Source organism: Schistocerca gregaria, chromosome 1 (assembly GCF_023897955.1).
Source record: "Schistocerca gregaria isolate iqSchGreg1 chromosome 1, iqSchGreg1.2, whole genome shotgun sequence".
NCBI lineage: Eukaryota > Metazoa > Arthropoda > Insecta > Orthoptera > Acrididae > Schistocerca > Schistocerca gregaria.
The window spans coordinates 1,031,934,786-1,031,956,939 of NC_064920.1; the positions used below are offsets into that span (position 1 = coordinate 1,031,934,786).

The 22,154-nt window shown below is 37.0% G+C and overlaps 1 protein-coding gene across 1 annotated transcript in view; it reads left to right on the plus strand.

Moving 5' to 3' along the window:
* LOC126285668 (DC-STAMP domain-containing protein 2) overlaps window positions 1–22,154 on the plus strand; it is a 287,117-nt gene that overhangs the window by 198,793 nt on the left and 66,170 nt on the right. Inside the window, exon 13 of the mRNA XM_049984879.1 lies at window positions 18,327–18,573. Within this exon, the coding sequence (XP_049840836.1) occupies window positions 18,327–18,573 (247 nt within the window). The remainder of the gene's footprint in view (window positions 1–18,326; window positions 18,574–22,154) is intronic.

Genomic DNA, 22,154 nt, shown 5'->3' on the forward strand with positions numbered 1-22,154 from the left:
CCTTCCCCCTATAACACTTGTTGGTTCATACCTCTCGACAGGTTTCTAGCTAGTAGTTTCATTGTTTGCGTACTCGTATATCTTTGTGTGTATGATGATGTGTGTTTGTGCAGCCTGATTCTTTGGTGTTCTTATCTGGAGATAAGTTGTAGGTTATTGGAAGCCATGGAGAATATGGAGGACTTCTGCAATAGAAGCAGATGAATATGGAAAGAGGGGAAAAAATAGGCAGGTACTCAAAAGAGAAGTAAGAAAGGAAAAAATAGAAATGGTTGCTAAGATCGAAGAAGAGAAAGAAGATAGGTCCAAAGACAGGAAACCCTTCCCACCCCCCCTTCCCCAGGATCCCTACCTCGCCAGTACTTGAGTGAGAAGCCAGAGGAGGTATGGTGTTAAATCGGCCTACAGAACAGACATTCTCCCTTCCCCCTTGAGGTCCCCGAAGAAAATCTTAGCAACCCCTATGGAACGGTAGATGGTGAAAAATCAGTCACAATTGTTTGCGAGGGTTGTCTGGAAGGTGTGGTGTGTGTTCTGTTTTAGCCTGGATTTATATGCTGGTGTAAATCATGTTTTAATGTACCACACCCATTCCTTCCAAAAATTATACAAACCCTCCCATTTACATCACATCTCATAAAAGGTATAAAATATTATGTATCAAGTATAAAATTATATATTCTATTCAGTTTTCTAGGTGAATTATGCTTCAATGACTTTAACTCGATTATCTTACATTCAGAGTGAGAATGGTATTCTCACAAATTTGGAAATTATCTCAAAAGTTATGTGCCAGGTATGGTTCTCCTTATTTACTTAGGACTAGGATTACCAGGCAGCTTTCCTGAAAACTAATTTTTTTGTTTGGAATCACTCATATTAATAGATTTAATGATGCTGATTTCACCCAGACTTCTGTCCACAGATTTGCACAGAACACTGGTGAAGTGATTACTTACAAGGACTAATTCAGGCAAAAATAAAACCTAACTATATGTGGATGGTGGGAGAGACTGGCTGGTTAGGCAGATTTAGTCTATCTTACCTTAGGGGTCATGTGCGCATCAATTTCCATCTCATGTTGCCACCTAGCAATTCAGAATACCTTGGGATAAGACAGGACGAGCCATGAGGATAGGCAGGGGCACCTCCTGGAATAACCAAAGATGATGCAATCAAAATTCTTAGTGGGCACAATTCTTTAACAACTGAAGATGACACAGTCAAACTCCTAGCAGGCACAACTCTCTAACAACTGAGCATGATGCAGTCACATACCAGGAGCAGTTGTGGGTGACGTAATCACAATTTCTTGCTGGTATGTTTCTCTATTAAACTGTAAGCGGGGGATGATAGGATAGTGTAAGAAGTAGGAGGATCATGTAAGAAGTTGGGGGAATTCGGTGCAGGAAATTTTTTTTACAGACAAAACACCAAAAACAACTGGGGATCCGACAGTCATCACTCTGCCCGTTAGCACAGAACGTTAACGTTCCTGGGAGATATACAACTTTATGTCCTTTATATTGTACTTTCCTTTCTCTGATCCGATTATAGGATCCACTAAAAATAACGTATTGGGATGTATCACCGTTTGAACTTGGTATGGTCCCTCATACTTTTGGAAAACTTATGTGCCTCTTTCCTCAGGGCAGAGCTCTGAAGATACTGTTTTACAACAACTAGGTCATTGGCCTTGTACTGCAGTTCAATAGCCTTCTCATTATGTCTACTCACTCATTGTTGTGCTAGAAACTATTTCCTGTTTAAGGTCGTAATCTTCAGTAGGCTGTTCAGACCAAATGAAACATTTAATAAGAGGTTCTCCTATAAAGGGTTTGCCTATTACTTCTAAAGGTGTTAATCCCATTGATAAATGTGCTATTTCATTTAAAATAAGTTCAAAGTTTTTGGTCTTTGTTGCCCATAAAGTGTGTTTTTCATGACAGTAGGTGCAGCATAATTTCCCATTCTCTTTCATTACCAGCTCACATGGTTTCAAGAACGAGTTATAGTTGGATATCAACACTTGACGAATACCTTCCCACACTAAAAAATTCTTTAAGACCATTACTAACAAGCTGTGGTCCACTATCAGAGAGAAACCATTTCAGTTTGCCTACATCCAGAAAATATTGTTGCAGTATATCACAACGGGTGTATCTGCTTTTTTAATAGGATACAACTTAACATACTTTGACCAACACTCTATGATGACTAAAATGTACGACACTCCTCCCTTAGCTTTCGGAATTGGTCCAAAGAAATCCACTGCTGTAAGATCATTTATAGTCTTAGGAATGATTGAATAAATTTTGCATTTAACATGAGTGTTACTCTCTTTCACCTTCTGACAGATTTCACAAGTCCTAATTAAAGATGCTACTTTATGTCTTAGCCTTTTAAAGTAATAGAACTTATTCATATGAACTACACATTTCTTTATTCTGAAGCGTCCATACCCTGTATGAACATACCACACAATTTCGTCTTCTACCAACTTTGAAATGCGTAAACGCCACCGTTGTGATGTTATAGTATCTCTCCAAAATAAATTATGATCCATAATTTTCCACTTTCCTGCTTGTTTAGGAGGCAAAGAATTCCTAATACACGTAGCAAACATCGTGGTAAAATAGGGATCATGATGTATGTTCTCTGTTACTCTTTGTGCCATCTCTTGTACTCTGGTGTGTAGATATTCTCCTGTCAGAAAATTAATTGCAAAAATTACGCTGGGTCCTTCCATCTGTTTTAACTCTGCCATTCCTGTAGGTAACCTAGACAAAGCGTCTGGTACAATATTCTCAGAACCTTTTACATACTGTATTCCAATGTCATATTCTTGTAGGAACAACATCCATCACATTAATCTACTATGTAACAAAAGAATATTCATCAAGAAGTATAGAGCTTGATGATCTGTGTAGATATGGATTTCTGACCCCCATACTAGTGTTTGGAATTTTTGGATACTCCGTACTATTGCTAACAGTTCTTTTTCAGTAGCTGTGTAGTTTAATTCAGGTTTATTAAGACTACGGCTATCAAAAGCTATAGATCTGTGATTTACATTATCTATACCCCACTCTCCTTGGAATAGTTCTGCCACGATCCCATAATCAGATGCGCCAGTTGCAATTTTAAATGGTTTGCCCATACTCAGATGATGCAACATGGGTGCTTCTACTACTGCTCTTTTTACGTTTTCAAATGCATTATTTGCCTCTGGATCCCAAACCCACAGTATTCCCTTTCTTAATAACCATAAAATTCTTGGGTCATTTAGTTCTTGTCCCCTAATATACCATCTATAGTACTCGGCCATTCTGATAAATCCCTTCAATTGTCTCATGTTTTCAGGGGGTGGACATTCTTTAATAGCTTTTATGCTCTCAGGATCTGGTCTGATCCCCTGTACCCCTACAAGATGCCCTAAAAACTTAAGCTCTTGCCTCGCAAAGTGAAACTTACACAATTTCACTGTAATACCTTTTTCTTTAAGTTTTTTCAGGATAGCTGAGATTATGCGAATATCATCTACAGACATTATTAAATCCTTCAATAAATCCCTTCTTAATGCTTCGTCCAGAACATGTATAAATACTGACACTGAGATGTTGTTGTTGTTGTTGTTGTCTTCAGTCCTGAGACTGGTTTGATGCAGCTCTCCATGCTACTCTATCCTGTGCAAGCTGCTTCATCTCCCAGTACCTACTGCAACCTACATCCTTCTGAATCTGCTTAGTGTACTCATCTCTCGGTCTCCCTCTACGATTTTTACCCTCCACGCTGCCATCCAACGCTAAATTTGTGATCCCTTGATGCCTCAAAACATGTCCTACCAACCTATCCCTTCTTCTAGTCAAGTTGTGCCACAAACTTCTCTTCTCCCCAATCCTATTCAACATCTCCTCATTAGTTATGTGATCTATCCACCTTATCTTCAGTATTCTTCTGTAGCACCACATTTCGAAAGCTTCTATTCTCTTCTTGTCCAAACTATTTATCGTCCATGTTTCACTTCCATACATGGCTACACTCCAAACAAACACTTTCAGAAACGACTTCCTGATACATAAATCTATATTCGATGTTAACAAATTTCTCTTCTTCAGAAACGCCTTCCTTGCCATTGCCAGTCTACATTTTATATCCTCTCTACTTCGACCATCATCAGTTATTTTACTTCCTAAATAGCAAAACTCCTTTACTACTTTAAGTGTCTCATTTCCTAATCTAATTCCCTCACCATCACCCGATTTAATTTGACTACATTCCATTATCCTCGTTTTTCTTTTGTTGATGTTCATCTTATATCCTCCTTTCAAGACACTGTCCATTCCGTTCAACTGCTCTTCCAAGTCCTTTGCCGTCTCTGACAGAATTACAATGTCATCGGCGAACCTCAAAGTTTTTACTTCGTCTCCATGAATTTTAATACCTACTCCAAATTTTTCTTTTGTTTCCTTTACTGCTTGCTCAATATACAGATTGAATAACATCGGGGAGAGGCTACAGCCCTGTCTCACTCCTTTCCCAACCACTGCTTCCCTTTCATGCCCCTCGACTTTTATGACGGCCATCTGGTTTCTGTACAAATTGTAAATAGACTTACGCTCCCTGTATTTTACCCCTGCCACCTTTAGAATTTGAAAAAGAGTACTCCAGTCAACATTGTCAAAACCTTTCTCTAAGTCTACAAATGCTAGAAACGTAAGTTTGCCTTTTCTTAATCTTTCTTCTAAGATAAGTCGTAAGGTCAGTATTGCCTCACGTGTTCCAACATTTCGACGGAATCCAAACTGATCCTCCCCGAGGTCCGCATCTACCAGTTTTTCCATTCGTCTGTAAAGAATTCGCGTTAGTATTTTGCAGCTGTGACTTATTAAACTGATAGTTCGGTAATTTTCACATCTGTCTGCACCTGCTTTCTTTGGGATTGGAATTATTATATTCTTCTTGAAGTCTGAGGGTATTTCGCCTGTCTCATACATCTTGCTCACCAGCTGGTAGAGTTTTGTCATGACTGGCTCTCCCAAGGCCGTCAGTAGTTCCAATGGAATGTTGTCTACTCCGGGGGCCTTGTTTTGACTCAGGTCTTTCAGTGCTCTGTCAAACTCTTCACGCAGTATTGTATCTTCCATTTCGTCTTCATCTACATCCTCTTCCATTTCCATAATATTGTCCTCAAGTACATCACCCTTGTATAAACCTTCTATATACTCCTTCCACCTTTCTGCCTTCCCTTCTTTGCTTAGAACTGGGTTGCCATCTGAGCTCTTGATATTCATACAAGTGGTTCTCTTCTCTCCGAAGGTCTCTTTAATTTTCCTGTAGGCAGTATCTATCTTACCCCTAGTGAGATAAGCTTCTATATCCTTACATTTGTCCTCTAGCCATCCCTGTGTAGCCATTTTGCACTTCCTGTCGATCTCATTTTTGAGACGTCTGTATTCCTTTTTGCCTGCTTCATTTACTGCATTTTTATATTTTCTCCTTTCATCAATTAAATTCAATATTTCTTCTGTTACCCAAGGATTTCTAGCAGCCCTCGTCTTTTTACCTACTTTATCCTCTGCTGCCTTCACTACTTCATCCCTCAGAGCTACCCATTCTTCTTCTACTGTATTTCTTTCCCCTATTCCTGTCAATTGTCCCCTTATGCTTTCCCTGAAACTCTGTACAACCTCTGGTTCTTTCAGTTTATCCAGGTCCCATCTCCTTAATTTCCCACATTTTTGCAGTTTCTTCAGCTTTAATCTACAGGTCATAACCAATAGATTGTGGTCCGAGTCCACATCTGCCCCTGGAAATGTCTTACAACTTAAAACCTGGTTCCTAAATCTTTGTCTTACCATTATATAATCTATTTGATACCTTTTAGTATCTCCAGGGTTCTTCCACGTATACAACCTTCTTTCATGATTCTTAAACCAAATGTTAGCTATGATTAAGTTGACACTGAGATATTAAGTCCAAAAGGTATCACAATGAAGTGATCAAACAGGAATGCTGTATACTTTTTTGACTCTAGATATAACCTAATTCGCCAATATCCAGTAGTCAGGTCCATTGTGCTAAAAAAACTTTGCTTTCTCAAATTTGGATAACAGTTCATCAATGTTAATTGGTCTGTCTCATTCTGTTTCTACATGCTTATTCAATGTACGTGCATCTAGCACTCATCTCACACCTCCTGTAATCTTCTTTACCACTACTGAAGGATTGTTCATGACACTATAACTATGTTCTGTTATATTGTTGTCAATCATTTTGTCAATTTCCTCCTTAACTGCTTCTTTCAAACTTACTGGTATTAGATATGGCTTACAGAAAAATGGAATGTAATTTTTTTTTTTTTTTAAAACTTGTATATGTTATCACTGATATTACCAGGACAATCGGAAAATACTTCTTCATATTCCATTAGGATTCTATATAAATCTAGTTTTAGTGCATTGGTTAATATTGGGGATTCTTTTACTTTGTTTTGTATGTCAATCCTATATGCTAATTGGTCTACATTATCGATCTCTGGTTACAGTTGTGCTGTAGCTCTTAATTGCAGACATTGACCCTCAATTGTTTGTTTACCAATGTAGCTGTCTGTCACAAATGGTACCCAATATCTTCTGTGGCCTTTCCCAAAACATAGAATATTTTCCTCAAAATATACAATGACTTTAAATTCTAATAGCCAATCTAACCTAAATAATACATCTTTATTGATATTTTCTATTATTAACAATGACTGATGGAACAAATTATTTCCAATGTGGAAATTCACCTGGGGTTAGTGTTTCACGACTTTGCTCTTTGTTACTGTTATACCAACTATGTAAACTCCAGTTACTGGTAACAGAGGTAGGTGATATTTAGTTTGTAATAAGTTAAAGAACGCACTAGAACCGAGTGACACCTCACTCCTCGAATCTATAAATATGTTAACTTCAAAAATTCTTCAATCATTTTCCACCCACTACATAATATATCCATTCTCTCGTAAATGGGCAGTCTTCTTATTAAAATTCGAACTAACCCCTCTTCCTCCATTGGCTTATCTAAGTATTTTGCTTGTGTTAAATGCCATTCAAAATACTTTCTCATTGCTCCCCACGTATTACTGTAATACTTTGGGTCCCACAAGTCTGATAACAGTTTTTGTTGGGCACTTTGTGACCAATACTTTTCTTTAAACTTTTTTTTTGAAAATCTTCCCTAGAGGAAAAGTTATCAATGTTTACCGTACCCCACTCTGAGGCTTCCCCTAATAGATACCCCACAGCAAACTCAATCTTTTTCGAATCCTCCCAGTTCTTGGGTAAGGCTTGGATGAACCATTCTTGGGCAAGGCTTGGTTGAACCTTTTCAAAAAATGGGCTTAAACTTAGGGAATTGCCTGAATAATCCAGAATTGGCTCTCCATTGTAAATCCGTCATTACCTCACTAGTTAATACCCCATCAGGAGAAGTCACACTATTATCTACTTTATCGTGAATAAGTATGAATTCCTTCCATAAATTATCTACACCTCTCTGGGTATCGTAAGTTCAGAAGACAAATTTGGAGACACATTGTCGGAGGCTACTCTCATACAGTCTATCATTTCCTCTACCTGTTCCTCGAGCTACTTATATTTATCATATCTGAAGGTGCTAGTTTCTCTTTAAAGTTTTGTTCCACGTTACCTACTCAAGTACTGATGCCTGCAATTTGTGATTGGACTAATGGTAATAACTTGTCCTGGTTCTCAATACTCTCTTTTAAAGTGTGTAATCTATGTTTTACAGCATCAAACATAAAATTGCATAACCTTTGAAATGATCCTAATTTCTCACCAAGTTCAGCTTCTACATTATTATATTTATCTTCAATATCCAATTCTAACTCTTTAGCTAAGTCCTGAAATTGGTTACTCTGTGTCTGACTAAAGTCAGTGAACAGTTGTTTTACATGACTGCTTAACAAACTAGTTAATTCCTCTTTCAATTCTACTTTAAAATTTTCTACTTTAGTAGTTAAAGTATCCAATTCAGTCTTCAAATTTCCCATACCTTCACATAACTTACTAAAGTCTTTACTTTGTGAATCTACCTTAGCACTTAACAATCCAACAGTTTCATTCTGAACATCCATTTTATTATTTAATTGAGTATTCACTGGATCCAGTTTAAAACATTGAGCATTTAAAGTTGTATTTTGCTCATCCAATCGAGAATTTAAAGTTTCATTTAACTGAGTATTTATTGAGTCTAATTTAAGACTTAGTTCCTTTCTTAAAGTCTCTAAATCTGCCCTTGTGGCTTTGATTAAATTTACTACTTCAGGCCAGTCAGGCACCTCCTTAGTCACTTTCATTCCCATGGCTGGTTCTGAAGTTTACCCATTTCTCTGTGTATTATCCATATTTATCTTAGTTTTTCATCTAGTAAATATAAAAAAATTCTACACTGAGTATAATAACTACACTAACAGTCTATTATTCAACAGTTTCTTTTTAACTTTACACTCAAACAATTATTGTTTTGCATTCACCCAGCGTAGAGTTCTGGCTGCATTGGTGAGTGGTTGCATAATCAGGCTAGTGAACAGCACTGATGCCAGCGGCTTCGAATGTTGGTTTCAGCATCGGCGCATCGGTGGGCGTGTGTGGAATCAGCACTAGTGATCAGCAACTGGTGCCAGCATCGTCATACTTAGGCTGGTTTCCACGCGATGTGTGTGTGTGAGCTGTTTACGCCCCACACCAGATCTTCTTCGATGAATTATTCTCAATGTATTTCTTCTTAGCCTAATACTTGGAATCTTCTCTCTCTTATTTTAATGTTATATTTTCCTTACGTCTTCTCTTTTATTGCATTTATTAACTTTCACCATTTGAACTATTTATGCAGAATCCAATTCCGTGAAACAGTTATCTTGTCTTGTTATTCCTGGTTGCTATGGCAACACATCATATTTTCTGCTTCAATTTCCTCTCAAAATTCCCATTTTCAAGTCCTTTCCACTGGTTGCCACATCTAACAATGTGGATGATACATCGTGTGGAGTAAATACACAAACTTTAAGTTTTCACCAATTAACAATGTATTGGATTATGCAGAATAACATTCTCACATTTCACATCTAAATATCTCCATCTTCTCGTATTTCACTCGTATTTCAAGCTTTAGAAACGCATGAAATTAACATTCATAAGCGAGTTGGTTTAAGAACCACTCATAATTTATAAACATGTCCTTTAACTAACAATGTTTCAAATGTTCTTCTTTTTTCTCATTACAATAATTAACGATATAAAACACCATATGATACATAAACATTCCTTGATTCTGTGGCACGAGCAGCAAACACTTGTTGATGCTGTTCAGCTGTCGTTTCTACCTTGTGCTCGTGACTCCTTTCCAGCCTGCCCACACAAACATATTTCATGCAGTAGTATGTAGGTTCTCTCACACTTATTTTTAAAATATCATGTGTTTGAGATGGTAGAAGGACGAGTGGTTCTAGAATTTATGCAGAAATTCTCAAAGCACTACAACGGCCTCATCCATGATGTGCCAGAGACTATCAAGGCTGCAACTGCAGTGAACTTCAAGTTTTTGCACATGTTGGCACCACTGATGTCTGTCACTTAGGTTCTGAAGCCACCCTCATTTTGTACGGGTGGCTGGCAGACATGGTGAAAACTGCTGACTTTGCTCTTGGGGTGAAAGCAAAACTTATGATTTGCACTGTCATGCCCAGAGGTGATTGGGTCCTCTGGTTTGGTGCCAAGTGGAGGGTCTCAACCAGAGGCTCCATCAGTTTTGTGAGAGTCTTGGCTACAGATTTATGGATCTTCATTATGCATTGGAGAATTGTAGGGCTCTCTTTGACAGGTCAAGGGTGCACTACACACAGGAAGCACCCTCTTATGTAGCAGGATACTTATGGAGTGCACATGGGTTTTTATTAGGCTAGGCAATAATTTGAGGTCTTCCAGTTGATAAACAGAAAGTGAAATCAGATTGCACAGAAAGTATAATCACTTTTATGTCAGAATTACAACAGTAAATTGCCAAAGCATTCATAAAAAAGTTTCTGAATTTACGGCCTTCCAGGAAAGCTGTCACATTCAAATTATAATTGAAAGTGAGAGTTGGATCAAACCCAAAGTAGAGTACTCCAAAATATTTGATTAGGTGTGGAAGGTACATCAAAAAGGCAGATTAGATGCCATAGGAAGTGGAGGGTTCATTGCAATCGACAAAACTGTTGTGCCTATGAAGTCAAAATAGTCTGTAAAGCCTGTGAAGTTACCTGGATGCAAGTAACCAGGTTAGTCATCAGATGTTTTTATTGGCCATCTGATACCACCACAACAGCTGAGGAACCATTCAGTCCCTCAGTAGCACATAAGTACGTTTATCATGCAATATTTGTTGAAGGCAAGTTTAACCTAGCATGTATAGACTGGGACATCTACAGATACATTGTAGGTTGCATGGACGGGCAGTCTTGGAAGCAGTTCTGAACACATTTTCCTAAAACTAGTGCAAATATTTCATACCTTGTAGCTACAAACAGATCTGACATAATCAACAGTGTCTGTATAGAGACATGGATTATGGATCATAATGATGAAGGACTCATTGACTTAATACACGATCAAGAGAATTATAGGTCATAGCAATGATGGATTCATTAACTTAATACATCCATCAAGAAGGCAGGGAGAGTTCATCAAGAAGGCTGGGAGAGTTTTTATATTAGAAAGAGGAGATAGCAGTTGTTAGCACCTTACTTATACAGTGAATTGATATTATTCAGTTTCTGTATGATGGATATAGAGGAATTGAGGGCAAAGTTTAAACTGATTGTAAATAACGCTATAGGAAAGTATGAGCTGAATAAGTGGATTAAAGACAGGAAATATTATTATTTAATTATTTAATAATAAAATTTGGAAAATGTTGAGGCAGCAGAGACTGTTACCTCTTGGATAGAAAAATAAAAAAGAGCAATTGACGGAAGGCAAAACTTAGTAGAAATTCAGGCATCTGTAATAAAAGAGCAATGTGTGAAGCGTACAAAACTTTCACCATCATACCCTAGCAAAAGATCTTGCCAAGAACCCAAGCAAACTCTGGTTCTATGTAAAATTACTAATTGGTTCAAAGGCTTCTACCCAGTCACCTGTTGATCAGTCTGTTGTGGCACTAGAAGACAGGAAAACGAAAACTGAAGTTTTAAATTTTGCATTTAAGAAATCATTCAAGCAGGAGGATCATACAAACATACCATCATTTGAACATCACATAGACTCTTATGTAGAGGTTGTAGTAACAGGCATTCTTGGTGTAGGGAAGCAACTGAAAGAGATGAAAAGCAAATGAGTCACCAGATCCAGACGGAACCACAATGTTATTTTACAGAGTGACACTATGGCATTGGTGCATTACTTAGCTTGCATTTATTGCAAACCTCTTTCCCAGTAAATGGTTCAAAGTGACTGGAAAATAGTACAGGTGACTTCTGTATACAGAGTGTTCCAAAATACTTTTACAAACTTTGGAGGCAGGTTTTGTGCACCCAAAACAAGAAAAAAAATAGTTCATAGAAACATACATCCAGAAATCCTTCATTTTCGTGTTATTAATGAAAGTTTACAATTTAGCTGATTAGAGCCCATCAACACATAAACTCACAATAAATACTCAAAATGTGCTCCTCTTGCTTCTAAACATGTATGCACTTGTTGAATCATGGACTGTTGCATCGTTTCAAATACTCCCTGACCATTTTGAATGGTTTTGCAGGCTTCTGTGACGTGCCGATTAAGAGTTATTGCACCAGGTCTGGGTGGTCTGCTACATGGACCAATTGTTTAAGGTGCTCCAGAGATAGTAAACCAAAAGACAGAGGTCATGGGAACATGCAGATCCATCTGTCATGGCAGATACCGGCCGGTACATCTCAAACACTGAGACTTAAATGTGCTGGAGATCAATTATGCATAAGCCATGTTTCTTCTTATATGCAAGGGAACATATTCTGTATGTCTTGGAGGATGTTTTGAATTGAGTCCCGACAGACAAGACGTGCTGGGAGAATGTATGGTTCTATCAGACAGCCATGTGCAATTCCAGCCCACAATTAATCTTAAACTGATGCTGATGTTAGCCAGTACTGTAGCATGAAGATTCCAACTTGTCCATATTCACTGGTTGTGGAAATTTGGTATTCTGTATTTCCCAAATTATACCTCATCTATAAACAAAATTGAATAGACAGACAATGGATTGGCAGTTTGTCCAACAAACCATTGGCAGTAGATCTGATGTGGTGAGTGATTGTCAGGCATAGGGCACTACACATATTGAAGATGATGCAGATACATGATTTACTCCATGCTGAGCATCGAGATGTACCACGCAACAGTGCCACTTGCCTTGTGCTATGCTTTGACAATCCATACAACATGGTCTTCGTGGTCATGTACACGGGCAACCTAGGTCAATAGTCTCTGCAATGCAGTGATACACAGCATCAAAGGTTGGGTGACTTGGCTGTCTTCAGTCTGGAAACTCAAATTAAACAGAAGTCTATAATAAAACCATGGATTGCACAAGGAATAAAGATGTCCTGTAAGACAAAAAGGAAAATGTATCTGTCGACCAAGAATAGCTCCAATGCTGATGATTTAGCTAAATACAAGGAATACTGTAAAATATTAAAAAAGTAATTCAGACATCTAAACAAATGCACTACAAGAAGAAGATAGCAATGTCAGGGAACAAAATAAAAACAATATGGGATATAGTGAAAGAGGAGACTGGTAGAACCAGAAAGGAACAGGAACAAATAGCACTAAGGAATAAATGACACATTAGTAACAGATGGGCATAGTGTGGCAAATGTATTTAACAAGTACTTTATATCTGTTAGTGATAGAATGGGATTGTCAGGATCAGTAAATAATGCCCTTGAATATCTGAAACTAGTCTTTACAAGTAGCTTCAGGTACATGAATATGTCACTCACTCCACCAAAAGAAATAACTTCCATAATAAAATCTTTAAAAACAAAGCATTCTAGTGGTTACAATGAAACATCAACAAAGTTAATTAAGGCATGTTCTTGTGAGTTTAGTACAATTCTAAGTTACTTGTGTAACCAGTCAATTATAACTGGAGCATTTCCTGATTGGCTAAAATATGCAGATGTTAAGACTCTATTCAAGAAAGGGGATAAAGAGATACCATCAAACTACAGACCGATTTCACTTTTGCCAGCTTTCTCAAAAATTTTAGAAAAGGAATGTACAGGCATCTCCTCAACCATCTGACCACAAATGACATATTATCAAGAACACAGTTTGGATTTCTGAATGGTTCTGATATCAAGAAGGCTGTTTATACCTACAGTGAAAATGTACCTAATTCATTAAATAACAAGTTAAAAGCAGCAGGTATTTTCTGTGATTTGTCAAAGGCATTCAATTGTGTGAACCACAACATCCATTTAAGTAAATTAGAATTCTATGGTGTCACAGGCAGTGCTGCAAAATGGTTCAAGTCATACCTCACTAACAGGAAACAAAGGGTGTCAATGCAATAGACTAGTGAATTAAGTCATCATCAGAATGAGAAGAAATTACATGTGGTGTCCCACAAGGTTCCATCTTAGTGCCATAGCTTTTTCTTGTGTACATTAATGATCTCTCATCAGTTACACTGCCAGAAGCAGAGTTTGTTTTGTTTGCATACGATACAATTATTGCAACAAATAGTATGGCAAGCATAGTTCTAGAAAGATCTACTAATGATATTTTCATGGATATTAATAAATGGTTTAAAGCCAACTCACTGACATTAAACTTCGAAAAGACTCACTATATACAATTCAGAATCTGTAAGAGGATTCCATCCAGCATATGCATAAAGTATGAAGAAGAGCAGATAGAAGGGGTTGACAGTCTTAAATTCCTGGGATTACAACTTGATAATAAATTCAGTTGGGAGGAGCACACCGCAGAACTGCCAAAATGCCTTAACAAATCTGTATTTGCAATTTGAGTGTTAGCAGACATAGGCGACATAAAAATGAAAAAGCTTGCATACTTTTTTCGTATTTTTGTTCCATAATGTCATGTGGTATAATATTTTGGGGGAACTCTACAAGTCAAACAAAAGTTTCCAGAGTCCAAAAGCGTGTAATACGTATTATTTGTGGAGTAAATTCACAGATGTCCTGTAGAAACCTCTTCAAAGAACTGGGTATACTAACTACTGCCTCTCAGTATATTTACTCCTTTATGAAATTTGTCCTTAATAATATATCTATTTTTCCAACAAACAGCTCAGTTCATACATACAATACCAGGAACAAAAATGATCTGCACAAGGACTTAAATGCACTTACTTTAGTTCAAAATGGGGTCCACTACTCAGGAACACTCATCTTCAATAATTTGCCAGCAAACATAAAAAAATTAGTTACAAATAGAGATCAGTTTAAAAGGAGTCTGAATGACTTACTAGTGGCCAACTCCTTCTACTCCACTGACAAATTTTTTAATAGAAACAAATGATGTATTGTATATATTCAAACTATTAGTGTTGTTATTTCAGCTTATATATATATATATATATATATTTTGCACATCCACGAGGATCTCCTCAACACGGATCTATGGAACGAAAAACTAATCTAATCTAATCATCTGATACAGCCGCGCAGACTCGTGGGGGTTAGCATTTGCATGGCTGTACACAAAAATCATGTCTGCTCGCTCACAAAATGAATATATTGCAATGTTTGAATGGAGCTTTTTTAGTTTGCTTACTACTTGTAGCACATGTCACAGTGGGTATGTTGACGAAAGATGAATGGCAAATACAAACAAATCTCCCTGGCAACACAACACCATCTACAATGAGTCAAAAGAGTGCAAAGATAAGTGAAGTTGTTAGGTAATTCCTGGAAAGCCATTGAATGTCAATGTTCACTAACAACTCGAAAACGAAATATTTTCAGACATATGTTTACATTAACTTTTTTTCCTGTTTTGTTGTAAGGAAAAAAGTTCATATAAATGTATGTCTGAAAATACTTCACTTTCAAGTTATTAGTGAAAGCCGATGTTCAACGGCATTTCAGGTACAATCCAACAGCTTCACATATCTATGCACCTTTACATTCATCTTTTTTCTGTGTTCAGCATGTCCATTGTTGGCATGTAGAGTTAATTGAAAGCACCCTGTATAAAAAGGTTTAAAAGAATGGACCCACAAAATTACAGCTCCTTATCAGTTTTCGTGAGATGGAAAAGCTTCCATTCTTAAAACAGCAATGATTTAGAAAGATTACACGTGCAAAAGTAAACTTGCCCTTTTCTCACATGATATCCTACAAAGCATTATGAAGGGCAACAGGCAAATGCCACATTCCTAAATTTCTGTATAGTGGGCACAGTGCCCCATTGCGGACTGTTCATGAAGGTCCAAGAAATGGAATATGTTCCCAGACATGTGAGTGGCTAGAAGACCTCTTAACTAATACAGTCAAATACATTGTCCTGGACAGTGAGTGTTCATTATGGACAAGGGTGTCATCAGGAGTGCCCCAGCAAAGTGTGATGTCACTGCTCTTGTTTTTTATATACAGAAATGATCTGACAGAAAGCGCATGTAACAATCTGCAACTGTTTGCTGATGATGCTGTAGTGTAAAGGAAAGTGTCATCATTGAATGAATGGTAGAGGAAACAGGAGAACTCAGACAGAATTTCTATTTGGTGTAATGAATGGCAACTTGCCCGAAATGTCAAAAAATGCTAGTTAATACAGATGAGAAGGAAAAACTATCCTGTAATGTTTGAATTCAGTTTTAATGTGTGCTGCATGACAGTCATATTGTTGCAAACTGACACAAAGTGGAATGTGTACATAAGATTTGCTGTGGGAAAGATTAATCGGTCAACTTTGGTTCATAGAGAGAATTCTAGGAGAGTGTAGCTCATCTGTAGAGGAGACTGCATACAGAACACCTGTGCAACCCATTCTTAAGTACTGTTACAGTGCCTGTGCTGGCAAGATTAAAGGAAGACACTGAAGAAATTCAGAAGCATGCTGCTGATAGATTTGTTACCAGTTGGTTTGATTAACTCACAAGTATTGAGTAGATGGTTGGTGAAATCAAATGGAAATCCCTGGAGAGAAGATGACACTCATTTTACAAACCACTATTGAGAAAATTTAGAGAACCAGCATTTGTGGCTGACTGTAGAACAATCCTACTGCCGCCAGTGTACATTTCATGTAAGGACTACGAAGACAAGATAAGAGAAATTAGGCCTCATATGGAGCATACAGACAGACCTTTTTCCCTCACTCCATTTAAGAGTGAAACAGGAAAGGGGAAGTCTAGTAGAGATACAAGATATCCTCCACACTGCATCTTTTTGTTGCTTGTGGACTATGCATATAGATTTAGATGTAAATTCCAGTCACCCATGACAATATGATTATCATTGTCTTCCAGAGATTATTTTTGTACACTTCTACTTCATCATCACTGTAACCAGATGCAGACATGTGTATTTTGATGACAGCTAAATCTACTGTTCTGCTTTCAGTTTGTTTGTTTGTGTGTGTGTTTGATTCTTCTTTCCCATTTCCTGGACACTATACACCAACTCTAATTTTTTTCATCAACTGAATATATTACCTGAAAATTGTTGTTCCAGAAATCCCCAGCTTCACATTTAATTTTTTCTCTTCATAATATACCTATTTGTAGACTTGTCATTTCCCAATTTATGTTCTCGAGTTTCCTGCCAACTCCCAATGATCAACCATTCCATATTGCCACTTTTTATATAGTCTCTTTGCTTTAATTTTATTCTTGTGTTGTGTACTATTATTAACCACTCTGAAATTGTCCCCATCTGCACATCCAAATAAGCGACTATTTTACCTCCAGAAAATTTAGTCCCAGAAGGGTAGATTATAGATACAAATGGTATGCCAACATGAGATTATTTATGTAGTAGTGTCCCCTTGCTTTCCACATCACAGTGAGACAGTTAGGTTGATGGTGCCCTCTTCATCTGTTTGTGTTTGCTTCATAGCTATGCCTATCTCATCTCTATATATGATGAATACTACAGCTGCTGCTACCCACTTATAGGCAGTTTATTTAAAGTTCACTCTCAGTATGTCATTACCTCAGTACCAGTCATCTCTCAGAAGCACCCCTTACCCATCACCTGAGGAGGTGCCCAAAGGAGAGGAAAGTAGCAGAACTTCATAGGGGGCTACTGTCATACGGAGCTGAAGAACATTTACATTTCAGAGTTTGTTAATTTTGTGGCTAATAAAGATCCACATTATGTTTGCTTTTTCATAGAATTTTGTATTTGTTGTGCATAGTGTATAGTTTCTGATGTTTTCTCTGTTTTCTCGAACAGAAGATGCTGTGCTCCCTATTGCTAGACATCTATTGTCTTGACTTCTGCTGTAATTGCTTCTGACCTATTGTTAAAAAAATTTGATTTAAGTTATTGCAAGACAATATCATCTACTTAAGCTTTCACTTAACTTCTCCACATTTTTTGTCCAGTAAATTATCTCTGAAAAATGGGACTGAGTCGGTAATTATGGTTCTTTCAAACTGTTCTTTTCCCTTGTGCACTTGATTTATGGGACTATTCTACTACTGTCATTTGACCATTATAGATGTACAATCTGAGATGAAATCAATATTGGCATCACTACAGGTCTGTGCAAGCTATACAGTTTCCTACTACACAAAAGATTATTCCTCCTTGCATCTTCTAAATGAATACCAATTTATTTTAGATTTATTTTTAGATTTAGGAATTGAAAGTAAGTAAAAATAAATCAGCACCAAGGATTTCAAGTCAACAAAAACTCATGGAGGAGCCACTCATACCTGCAAATTGTTTGTGTATGCTTAAAGATTGGCCTGGACTTTATCACAAAGATCACTGTGATTGGCTTGTGTACGTCAGAGGAAGATTTTCAGTATATTAAGAGAACAAGAACTTGTTTTGGCAGTTAATTGCACTGCCTCAGCAACAGATGTGAATTAAATTAGTCCAAGATGATCACATTGATAGCAGATGTATCACAATGTGAGTTTTCAGTGGTCTGTCAGTTCTGAACTTCCACTGTTACTTGTTCAGCAGATTTTTTGGTAATTCTACCTCTGAATTATCCTGTACTATTTAAATATGGTAAGCATTACAGTGTGAATAAGTCCTTTGTCAGACTGATGCTAATATTCCATTATGTTGTGTACTATGTGTGTTGCAGAGGTTCTTCTGAGGAAGAAAATACCACTGCTCATGTCCAGAATGGTGCTTCAAAGGCTGATCATGGCAAGAATGGTGAAATAACTACCGCCTATCCAACTGAATATCAGTATGATACTAAATCAGTTTCAGGAAATAATAGTGCCCCTTTCCCATCACGACCCAGATTCAAAGATTTGGAAGCTCAGAAGATTTTAGATGTGGCCACGGTTCGTCAGTTTCCAGGAACTGATGATGAAAAAACAGAAGTGAGTTTATAGATGTTTTCAATTCCATGAAATCGTGTGTTTCACTTTATTCAAAACTATTCTTGTCATCATTTTTAGACAATCATACTCAAGTAAATACAGACAATCATACTCTAGTAAATACACAAAACAAAAATGCAAAAAGTATTAGATTAAGATGAAAATTTATTACAAAATGAAAACACCATTAATCTAAGAATGTACTACTAATACTACTAATATACCACTAATGCCTGCATATCACTCCCATAGGTATTGTGAAGACAAGATTAGACTAATTACATAACACACAGGCACTTTTAAGCAATCACTAGTCTCCTACACCATGTGAATGGAACTGAAAGAAGCACTAATAATTAGTGCAATGGAAAGTACCTTTGTGTCAGTCTCCTGCTTTATTTCTTTATTGATTTTCTTCGGTGTCTATGTACTGCGTTGCTACACTGGCTCAAAAATGGGGTGTGGAAGTACAACACTGACTACTTTAAATGATGTAGCTCACAGGTGCATGTTTGTGTTTGACAGTACTTTACTTTCTCTGTTCACAACTCCCCCATAATACACAGTTACTATGGCCAGTGCACTATTGTTTAACTTTCAATAGTTAATAGTCTGCGGGCAAACGTCCACATACTGCTACAGTAATTTACTATTGAACATCTACGAGCAGTAAAAACCTAACCATACAGTACTTGAAGAATAACGAAGTACGTATGGAACAGACACTGACATTGTTTTAACACACGGCCTAATTGTGTTATACTTATTTCATGGATGCATTGTTGTTCATATAACCAATACAAGTTCCTTGGCTGAAACTCAGCCATGGGCTGACTGTCTCAGGAACAAAATCAAGCCCCTATACATCCTCACAATAATAGGTGCTAAAATTAAATATTGTTCAATGTTTAATTTACAGAAATTACAATTAAAACTTACATCATTCAATTACCTCCATAAACTGAAAAATTGGTTCTTTTTAACAGTTTCTTCCACTACACGAGTTATGCCATATTATTTGTTTAAATGATGAAATTAACATATATCGTTACACAAACAATACTTTTGACAAAACTCTTAATAACTTTGGATTTAATTAAGGGCTGGCTTTGCTAACATGTTTTTGAATAGTGCCAAATAGATCCTTTAAAGTACACAATTTATGTTTGTTTATACATCAACAACAGAATTTAAGTTAACGAAAAACTTACTGATTTCACCCTGTAAAAAATGATATTAACTAGGAGTAGTCAAAATAAATTAGAAAATCAGTTACATGCATGAAACTAAGCAGAAAATTAGATCTTGTGTTAAATTCTTTAAAACTGAGGGCCAACCTTTCTCTTCTATGAAAATGCAGATTATACTCATGTATGTTAATGGTGATTAGTTAAAATTGAAAAAAAACAAATTTAAGGAGGCAGATGGCAAAACAAGAGGGGAATTAAAAAATATCCCAGCTTGCTCCGTCACATCACCCCCTCATTGGACTCATCAGATAGATATCGCAAACAGCTAACTGGGCAATTTAATGACCACAAGTGACCCCACACAGTGGGTTAAAAATCTACACAAAAATACGAGGGCAGTCCCAAAAGTAAGGTCTCCTATTTTTTTTATAAGTACAGAACTCTGCATGTGTGGCAGTTGGTCACACTGTTATGAAGAGTGCTTCACGCACTGTGTGTAGACATGCACACGCCACACTAAGGTGCTCAGTCTTGGCTTGGCAGCCATTGAGAATGGAGCTCTCGTTGGATATTACCGCCAAGTATGAATTGTGCGCAGTTATTTGATTTATGGATGCAAAGGAAACTGCACCGATTGAAATCCATCACCAACTGACATAAGTGTATGGTGAGTTGTGCGTGGATGTTAAATGTTTGTAAGTGGTCTAGAGAGTTTGCAGCTGGTCGGACTGAAATTCATGACAAACAAAGGAGCAGGAGATGGTCAGTTTCTGAGAAGACAGTGTTGAAGGTTGAGTAAAGCTTGCATGAAGATCGGCGGATCACCGTGGATGATCTCTGCACGTTGGTTCCTGGGGTTTCCCGAAGCAGCGCGCTCACAGAATTTTAACAGAAACATTGAACTACCGGAAGGTGTGAACAAGATGGGTGCCACACTTGCTGACTGAGGACCACATGCGGCAACGAGTTGATGCTTCCTGTGCATTTCTTCACCATGTTGCAGCCGAACAGGACAACTTTCTGGACTCAATTGTCATGGGTGATGAAACCTGGACATACCACTTTACACTTAAGACTAAGCAACAATCGTGCCAGTTCATAACTTTTTAAACATCATGGCAGTGAGCTGGTGTGACATGGGCATACAAAAACTGCCACAGTGTCTACAAGAATGCATCAACAAATATAGTGATTAGGTCAAAAAATAGCTAAATGTTCAAGCTTGTAGAAATAAACAGGTCTATGTACTTATAAAAAATAGGAGACCTTACTTTTGGGATTACCCTCATATTGCATATGAAATCTTGTAAAAACAACAGTACATAAGTTTTTTTTCAATCTTATACTTATATCAACTGGCCATATGAAATTCCCGATGCGACATATTTACATACAATGTATTGTACATTTGTACAAAATATCCACAACTTATACTTTTAATAAAAATGTGGCATCTTCATCATAAGTGACGTCATTTTTGCATTAAATAAGGATTACATTCAAAGATACATATAACTTTGTACAAGTCTTGTCTTGCTAAACAACATAAATCCTCATGGCTTACAAAAAAATTAAATTACACTGCTCATTGCAGTTCACTTTCAGGCAGAAAATTTCACTTGCTCAATGTTTAATATTTTTCACAAGCACTTTCACACTTTTAATGAGCTTTTTCACATTTTCTCACCAAGTTGCGCTGAACTTCAACAGGTCCAAGTGGCAGTTAGTAAGGAAATGCACTGTTATCAGTTCCCTTGGAGGTGGTTCTCCTCCGCCACAGTACATGAAAAAATGAGACAAAATACCCTACATTAGTATACATACTTTTACTTCTAACTTAAGTATAAGAAAAATGTTTAACACTAATGGCAAATGATAGTCATTACACCATAAATAAATACATTGCATAGTTCTCATAACATTACAATAATTAGCACTAAAATTGACTATAGTATGAAAAGTGTGGACTAGTAAAAATTTAAAATCAAGTACACATTACACTACAAAATATTACTTTAAGTCATAACTGTCTGAAACTTATGAAACATAAGATTTGGGTTTCTTTCCCACTTGCAAAATATCACCTTAGTGTCTAAAATATGTACATTACCCTCAGTAAAAACTTAAGGTGTGCAGTAGCACAGCATCATTAGGTTATTAAAAAAGAAGAGTCACCAACACATAACTTAATTGCTATTCAAATCAAAATTAAGGGGTAGGAAGTTGTACCAAATCATTGCCCCACTTCTCTACTCAACCTTGAGCACTACTCTCATTCAACCAAAAATTAAATCCTCACAAAATGCTACCAATTAGTTTACCTGTCAGAATATTGACATCAGTCTACTACCACAGTTATCAGTTAACCAGCAAACTTATTGTTCTCCATCC